At 36.6% G+C, this 8,960-nt stretch overlaps 1 protein-coding gene across 1 annotated transcript; it reads right to left on the bottom strand.

Annotated features, from left to right (window-relative positions):
* Positions 1 to 574: 574 nt before the first annotated feature.
* Positions 575 to 2,561, bottom strand: HESX1 (HESX homeobox 1). The gene is made up of 4 exons (XM_009488912.1): positions 2,348 to 2,561; positions 2,030 to 2,235; positions 1,619 to 1,720; positions 575 to 673 (listed from the first exon to the last, which is right to left on the bottom strand). The coding sequence occupies exons 1-4, from the start codon at positions 2,559 to 2,561 to the stop codon at positions 575 to 577; spliced, it is 621 nt and encodes a 206-aa protein (XP_009487187.1).
* Positions 2,562 to 8,960: the final 6,399 nt, after the last annotated feature.

Genomic DNA, 8,960 nt, shown 5'->3' on the forward strand with positions numbered 1-8,960 from the left:
AAAAAAAGATGGTTTTCAGCTTCTTTTAACCAAACAATTGTTCAAACTGAACAGTCAGTTGAAAACTAGCCCTTCCATTTGAGATACCTTTTTCTAAAAATTATGTTCTTTATGAAAACTATCATACTCTTTATACATAAGCTATTTAAACTCCAGTGTAATGCACAATCTGTTTCGGGTAGCAAAATGTATTTTGCATATTTCAGACTTTAAACAGACTTTTTTAAAAACCATGATGCTTTGTTAAGTCATCTTCAGTAATTCATAAGCTGCAGTAATTCATACTAGCTGAAAATCTTGTGCAACCTAGGGTTTGGATTTTTTAACTGCAAAAATATCTAAAGTTTTCTGAAAATACTTATTAAAATATACATGAAAAGTTCACTTTTCCCACAAAGAGTAGATTATAATACTACTTTAAGTATTTACAGTTTATTTGAATGAAAATTATTATAATCTTTCAAATCTGGGGATAAAATAATAATTAATATATTGTTTCTTAATACAAGTTATGAAAATTTCAGTAATTCTTCGTATTCTATTGTAGTACTGTAACAGCAAACCATCCTTCTTTCTACTCTAGCAGGCTGGAGGTGAAAGTATTTTTCACCATTAGAAACTGAGATTCTCGGTGTGATCTTTTCAGCTTTGCACGACGGTTCTGGAACCAGATCTAAAATTGAAAGAAAAGGCATGCTTTTCAGAAATACAGCACTGTAAGCAGAACAATCTTTGAAGCTTAAAAATATTCACACAACTTTACAGTATTTTGTGTAATGACAGTAGTTTGGAAACTCAATACATATTTAAGATCTGCAGATGATGGCATGTAGCTACCTGCAACAGTTTTAACGCCACAGACAAAGAAAACAATACCCCCAGCTTAACTGGAAAGTGAACACCAGCTTCACTGTAATTAATATAAAAACTAATATGAACTTCAGTGAGACTGAATCAGACCCTGGAAGATCCTGAGCATCTGGAATTCACACACAAGTCTTAAGGTGTTATTTCTTCAGCTGCTTAATTAATCTCAGCATCAAGTTGCCCATCAACCCCAACATAAGACTTGCATCAAAAGCTTAATAAACATCAAGGTGAGGCCCAAATTCTAATGTTTATCATATGCTTCTCATCACATTAGACTACCTGGAAATCAATAATTAAAATCCCCAAGTAGATTTTGCTTTTGGCCAGATGAAGACATAGGCTCAAACATTGGTTTAAACACACATATGCTCTACTGACAGTCTCATGAAATACTTAGACATTCATACAAATTATTTAAATATTTGTTTCAAATTTGTTTTTCAAATGTGGTGACAAGCATAATATAAACATTCTGGACATGATAACTAGAGATTAACAGAGCAGATATCATGGAAATATCATAGTGATGAATACTTCATCAACACTATGGAAGAAGGTTTAAGATTTCAGAAAGAATTCAATGGCTTGCATTTCACAAATCATTAAAGGCATACCACATGTATAAATGTACATTGTTTTAAACTGAGATTATCAAAATTATTGCTACTGCTGTCTAACTACTCATTTATGTAACCAGAGAGTACATACAGATGGAAATACAGAAAAGTTCAAATAAATTTTTAATTACCTGGATCCTGTCTTCATCTAAATCTAATTTGCGAGCTAGCTCTTCTCTAATATCAATGCCAGGGTAGGAGTTCATTTTAAAAACACTTTCCAAGACTTCAATCTGAGGAGATTAAAACACTTGTTGAATAGTTATCACTACCTTCATAGGAGTAATAAAGAAAATAAATACAAAAACCAGTTTAGTTTGTTCAACAGGAGACTTCCAAGCAGTGTTTGCACAATTCTGATTCCACGCATAAACACAGGTCTACTGAAATTAGCAACATTACTGTTAATTTACACTAGTTTCTGGTTACATTTCTCTCTGCAGAGGTACATCATACTGAATTAGTCAGCTGTTACAGGCTTCTATCAACCTTTCACTCAACTACATTGTTATTAATTTATTAAATACTAAGAAAATCCCTACCTGGTTTCTAGTGAATGCAGTTCTTGGTCTTCTACCCCTGTACCAGCTCAATTCTCGTTTGAAAGATAGCCTTTCAGTGACTGAAAAGTATTTTTCACATTTCAAAACTCTTTCCTCTTGCACTGGATTACTGTTAACATGAAATAATGGATTTTCATAGCAAACAACAGGAATTTGCAGATGAGGATTACTGTCATCACCTAAAACTAGAAAAAGCAAACAAACAAGAGCTTCAATTTACTGGTTTTCAGTAGAAACATGAAAATGTGTACATTTTTAAAGGAGTAAAGGCTTGACTTACCCAGACTGCTGACTTACCCAAATCGGTGCATGCATCCATCCACGGTCTGTGAGGTTTCACAGCTGGAATGCCATCTTTTTTCTGCTCCAGTCCCAAAATACTTTCAATGGAAAATGAGCACTGTGTGGTTTTGTTTTCTACAAAACCAGACACTTTCTGAAGATTCTGAGACGCTGATGTATTAGCAGCATATAGCGATGTACTTGCCATGCTTTCACCTTCAGCCAGCATAGCATGTATACTGTACTTGCATTTCTCCACAAGTCCTCCTTATAGCTATGTTGAAAAGGGGGTTGGATTTGCAACGTCATTAATTAAAATCTTTTATTAGAAAGTTTTAGCATGTCAATGAAAACTGTCCCACCAAGAGGCACGAGGAGTTAATTGTTTATTTGTTTGCAAGTAATTAGCAACTAATGGTGACACTAGGGGGGCCACCAAGAGGGACAAAAAGTGTTATCTCTCCTAACCAGAACATCGACTTAACTTTCTCAAAAGAAGCTGTGCACAAATATAGTATTTCTCTTTTATTTGAAATCATTAATGTATAAAATCAGTTTTTTTAAAAACTTTATACTCTAATGGACTCCACTTACCTAAACATAGCAGCATGATAGGAAACCAGTCAAGTAATAAGTAATCTCATTTAAGTGAATTTCCTTCCAAGGAAATTTAAAAAATAATCTCTTAATGCTATTAGGGTAATCCCGATGAAAATGCCTCTGTTTTTTCATATGCATATGTAATGGTGAACGTGGTCAATAAAACAACAATAGCTTTTGGCATAAGGCACTGTGCAGTGGGTTGGCAATGTTGTCAAAGCTCAGTGTAATTGCCTTCCAAGTGCCTGGATTAGTTAACAGGAACAGTTGCACCAACTATTTTAAATAATTCATGCATTCATTTTTCTTATTAAAATAACTTCATTGCAGCTTTTTTGAAACATACCGTATGTGAAATTTCTTGATCATTCTTTACAACATAAAAACAAAACTTGAAGTAATAGAAGCAGTACACTCAAATTTACTGATTTAAAAACATCCTTTTACTGCTAGATATTCCTCTCTTCTTGTAGGTTTATAACCAATAGAAATTTGTTAAAATCCTACAGACCGAACACTTAAAATGACCAAAAATGATGAGTAATGGGGAGAAAGGAGGTAAAGGTTTTGCAATGAAGTTCAAGGTTTGAAAAAAGAATTCTGTTTTCATTCATTATAAAGAAAGTACCGACTATAATATTTTTATATTCAAGGTCATTCGTCAGCCACACAGCAGTTTACATGTCACATGTCCAAAACCAGCTTTTGGTTCAGAATAACCTCTCTACAGAGATTCCTCCTTTTCTTATTTTGCACAAAGCTTTATTTTAGAACATGCAAAAATGAAAACAGTATTTTAATTTCAGGATGCAAAAGTTACGCCTCTTAAATAAAGTTTCTCGTTTGGAGCACACGATGTAGGAGTACATGCGCACATAGGACTGTGTGCTTTTAGAGGAAAAACCTGGCCCTCTTTTTTCTTGGCTTACCGTTTTTTCTCACAAGTAGTTTATTCTGTGTAATCAGTCACAGTCGCATGGCTAACAACTAATATTAAGGAAATAGACAGTACTTCCCGTTTGATTTTCTGTGCATTTGTAAACAACCCAAGACTAATGTGCAGGAATAGACAGAAGCAGGACAACTGCTAAAGAAATGGCACAGTCTAGAATTGACAATACTGTGCTGAGGGAGAGAGATTCTACAGAGAAAAATGGAATCCACATGTGGCTTTATATCAGAAAGATGTTCAGCTGAAGAACATTGACTTACTGGACTGACTTTGTGTTGTGCAGTGAGATTGTTGTCAAACCAAACTATCAAAAAGAGTGACAATTCAAGAAGCAATCTTACCAAGGACACCTTATCAGCATGTATCAATGGATCTTGAAGTGGCATCAATGTAACTGCAATGACCACCTGGAAGTTAAGTTCTAACCATCATTTAACAGCTTCAGCAACCACAAAGTGTAGACACAGAAAAAAGCCATAAGGACCTATGTATGAAACCACTGCTTGCTAGAATATTTGGTGAACTAGAGGTCAGTGGGAAGCAGTGTTAAGCAAGGGCCTTACAGCCCTTTAATGTTTCAGCACAGCTGTTCCCAACAAGGCAACCTATGACCAAAGAGGTGAAAAACATGATCACTGATAGAGAGACAGCCTCTTGAATCCAGAAACTGTGGACTTCAATAATACAAAAAAGCTCTTAACGATTACAATATAAATAGCTAGTTTCCAAATACAGCCCACTATTTTTTTAAAAGAACTTAAAAATACCAACACAAGCGCTGATACAAAACACATTTCAGAAAATATTTATTCCTCCTGGATGAACATGAATGAAATTAACCTGAGCCACACAGCTGAGACTCAGATTACCGCATATGCGGTAAGTCAAGTCCCGAAGTGGTAAATACCTTCGTAGGTGTCCTCTTCAGGAAGCTATCAAGGACTATCAATATAGACAGGCATATGTGGTGGTAAGAGGCATTTATAACAGGCACATATCTTCCCAAATCTAACCATTAAGTTAACCAAGTAATTATAACTTAACATTTGGTCTCTCTGAGATTGTGGAAGATGGAAAACAACTTTCTCAGGGTAGTCTGCTTTTAACTCCTGGTTGGAAATACTCATTCTTTCAGGGTTTTTTAATGACTTTTCAGGGAAAAGAGATCATGGTAGCTGTCAAAGAATTTTCTTAAAATAGGCCAAAACCAGTTAACTCGTTCTCTAGGCACAGGTCAGAAGCTCATCAAATACCGCCATCTGGTGTCGAGGCTTGCCCAGCTATGAAGTTCGTTCAGCAATGTTATCTGAGTAAGAAACTGCGTTATTATTAAAATAATCATGTTACATTCATTTGCTCAATGTTGAATTAAATCAGAGCTGGACACTGAGATGCGGTCATTCAAACATATCAACACTCTTGTTTTTAAAGAGTCCATGGCTGCAACTGCATATAGGACCAGGAAGTACCAATTCAGAAGTTCACAAGGTAGATGCTCACACTATGCTCTCTAATTTCTGAGAAATTCCGTGAAATTGAAATACCATATATCTAAGAGACCTTTATAATGTTAATGCAGCTCCACATAACTTTATAAAAATTTCACAAGAAAAGAGAACTTATTCTAAAGATAAGAGGTCTGCATTATACCAGAATTCCATTATATCCCTGGATCTGTTCAAGGTCAGCTTGTATGGGCTTTGAGCAACCTCATCCAGTGAAAGATGTCCCAAGGGGGCATTGGAACAAGATGATCTTCAAAGGCCCCTTCCAACCCAAACCATTCTATGATTCTAAACCAACATATATGTAGAGATAAATCTACTGGAAAGTCTGGCTGAAGGTCTAGCATTCAAATGTTGCTAGACTTCTTTGAACAGAAGCTTGCTTAGTTGTACAAGAAAGCTATTTGTTATCAAGATAAACAGTCAACAAACCTTTCCATAATAAATGAGGATGAAAATATATTTTCTACAAGGCAGAAAACTTAAAAGTTTTAGATCTAAGAATACCTGATAGTAAAGAACCAGATTAAATTTCTAGGAATTCCCAGTGAAAGTGTAAATAGACTTTAAGCCTTCACTCAAAAATTAAATTTCATTATTTTGGCCCATTAGAAGTGAACAACACTTCCCTTGCAACCCATATGAAATTACCTATAGAGTTTTAGCTAAATACCATTGTAGGGGCAATTAAAGCAACACAACAAACATTAAGTTGAGAATCCTAAGTAATCAATAATAGGAGAAATCAATGCTCCTTGGATATGCAAATCCAATCCTCTTACAGCATCACATACTTGATGAGGCAGCAAAGTAATCTCCCTTCCAGATTTTGCACCACTGTTTTTTGCCCAGGGACAGTAGAGTTCATCTGTTTACTAGATGAAGCTGTTGTTCTTTAGAGATGTCAGGCCTCTAAGGACCTTGTTTATACCAGCTGAAGAGACCACACCAAGAGTTCTTGGTGGCTTTGGTCTGAAACACCAATGCTTACTGTTGCTACCTTTTGCCATTGTCACTCATTGCTGCTCCACTGCCAGGTCACCTTTCACAATAGCCTGTGCAATCCTTTCAGCTTTTTAAAAAGGTATAAATAGTATATATAATCTTTCTTGATTACTTATCACACTCAAAAAAATTGCCTTTCATCTCACCTTTACCACAGCTTCTCCACCCAACCGCACCAGTGTTTCACCGCCTCAGATACTATGCTGCATGTAGCTACCTTTCAAATATGTTTTCAACATGATGAACAAAGATTATATTCAAAGTCAACTTCAAAACTCAAAAGCTTTTTTTTTAGGTAAGAAACCTCAAAACTGTTAACACCAATTTTCGCAAAACAATGCTAAAAGCAGTTAGCTATTTCTTGGCTGAGTAAAAGCTATTTTGACCCAGGGAGATTAAGTGAACACATAAATTCAAGGTAAATCCAAGGGTGGCACTAGGAAAAGTCTGAGAAACAGTGTGTTAAACAGTGTGTAACATGCAAATAAACCTACCTTATCCAGACAGCTACTTTCCCGGTCCATCAGAGGCAAAATGTTCTCTCCATTAGGGGACTCATCTGGAATCCTCTGGAAGACCCGTTGGCTGCTCTTCTCCCTGTTTACATAGTGCTAAGTGTTAGTTCCCTATGTTTTTAAGGCCTCTTAGTAAGTATTTTGCAGAAAGAATAAAAAAAAACCCCAAGAACCACAAATCCACAACCCCAAACAAACAAAGAAATAAATCACACGCTAACAAAAAGCCTATCAAAAAGTGTAACACTAAACCCACACTTATTAGAGGGTTCAGAGGGATTCTTCAATTCATTACTATCGAATCTCATCTGTTGCTGTCAAATTTGTATTGCAAATAAAACTTTTGGATGCCTTGTAACATTTGTAAAAAATGTACACAAAAGGAAGGCTAGTAATATCTTAGAGAATGTTTCAACATAAGGGATCTATTTAAAAAGCTGACTACTAATTCAAAGAAGCCCTACTTTGGTATACTACAAAATTATTAGAAAGGCCCCCCTCTTGCTACTAAAGCAAACTGAATCGCCAAGATCAACAGAAACAAGACACATGTTTATGCTACGTGCCAGCATATACCAAAGCATATTTCTACATGTTAAAGATGTTTGTTAGCATTTTGCTTTTTCTTCTACAAAACATTTAATTCCCAAAGAGCTGTTCTCTACTCATAGCAGCTCAATAATTTTTATTCCCTTCTGTCACTTACAGCTGTAAATATACAAAGCTAAAAACAATTCTCTTTAAAATTACTACCTTCCTGAATTCTACTAGGAAAATGCATCTTACAGTACAAAACAGAGAGCATTTCTTACAGAAGACCGCTGTAAAACTTAGTCACAAGTTAACTGATCTCAAAACCAGAAAGCTATGCACATATATAGAGGTCATTAACCAATGCTAGCATTCTGTCACATAATGATTACAGACACAAGACTTAGTCTTTAAAATCCCTTGTAAGATAACTCTGTATTATAACCCTCATATGACAGGGAAAAAGAGAAGTGTTGTGACTTGCTTCTGTCAGGTGCGTCACCAGCTGAGCTGGTAAATGAACTGACTGAACCCAGCTGCAACTTTGAGATTTCCTCACCACTCCCTACAAAAAATCCCCTACCTCAAAAGTATTTAATTTTTTGTACTTTAATACCAGCCTTTTCCTTTATCTGCTTTTAAAGGTAAAACATGCTCTGATACAACATAAAGAAAGGTCTCCATAGCAAGACTGCACAATGGTTAATCATTTGCTCTGCTGGATGACTTTGTGTACTTTCTAATCTAGTTTTATATTAAGTTCACCTGGCCCTAAAATGGCAAAGCCAGCAAGGAAATAGCCTTTTTTTTTTTAACTGTAATAATGAATGTATCTAAAAAGTTACCGATCATCTATTAAAATGCAGAAATGAAGTATCAAGTAATACCAGAGCTGAACCAGTTTGCCAATTCAAATACGCTGTACAATTTGGTTTTGCTTTTTTTTAGTTTTAAGAGTGAGAATTTCACGCAGCCTCTTGTTTGACACATAGTATTTTTTAATCTGTTTTTAAATGGAAATTCAGATGGATATTCTCGATTAGCAGTTTGTACGTACTTAGTGCCTCCTAAGAGACCCACAAAAGCAAAAGATGCTTCCCTCGTGACAGGGACACAACAGCCTTAGTCCCACTAAGGTTTTGAATTGTAAGAATTGTCTAACTGTGACGGCAACAGCCAGAACAAAGCCACGCAGGCTTAGGAAGCCATACTGATTTGTAACACAGCGCACAGAACTGCAAACGCAAAAAGAAAAGGGGGGGGGGGGGGGGGAGTTTGCTTGCTTTTTCCCCAGTAACTTCACTTCACAACCGCCATCTGTTCACAGCACCCCTGGACAGACACCTCGGCACGGAAACGTCCCCGTCTCCGCTGCCCACTCACCTCCCCGAAATGGGGGCGGCCCGACGCAGCGGGTGGCGGGGCGCTCTCCCGAGAAGCGGGAGCCGACCCGACCGCCACAAGGTCCCTCTCCTCCCTTCCTCATTTTACTGAGGGAAGGAGGCGGAGGGCGCCGCCGG

Source organism: Pelecanus crispus, chromosome 7 (genome assembly GCF_030463565.1).
Source record: "Pelecanus crispus isolate bPelCri1 chromosome 7, bPelCri1.pri, whole genome shotgun sequence".
Classification (NCBI taxonomy): Eukaryota; Metazoa; Chordata; class Aves; order Pelecaniformes; family Pelecanidae; genus Pelecanus; species Pelecanus crispus.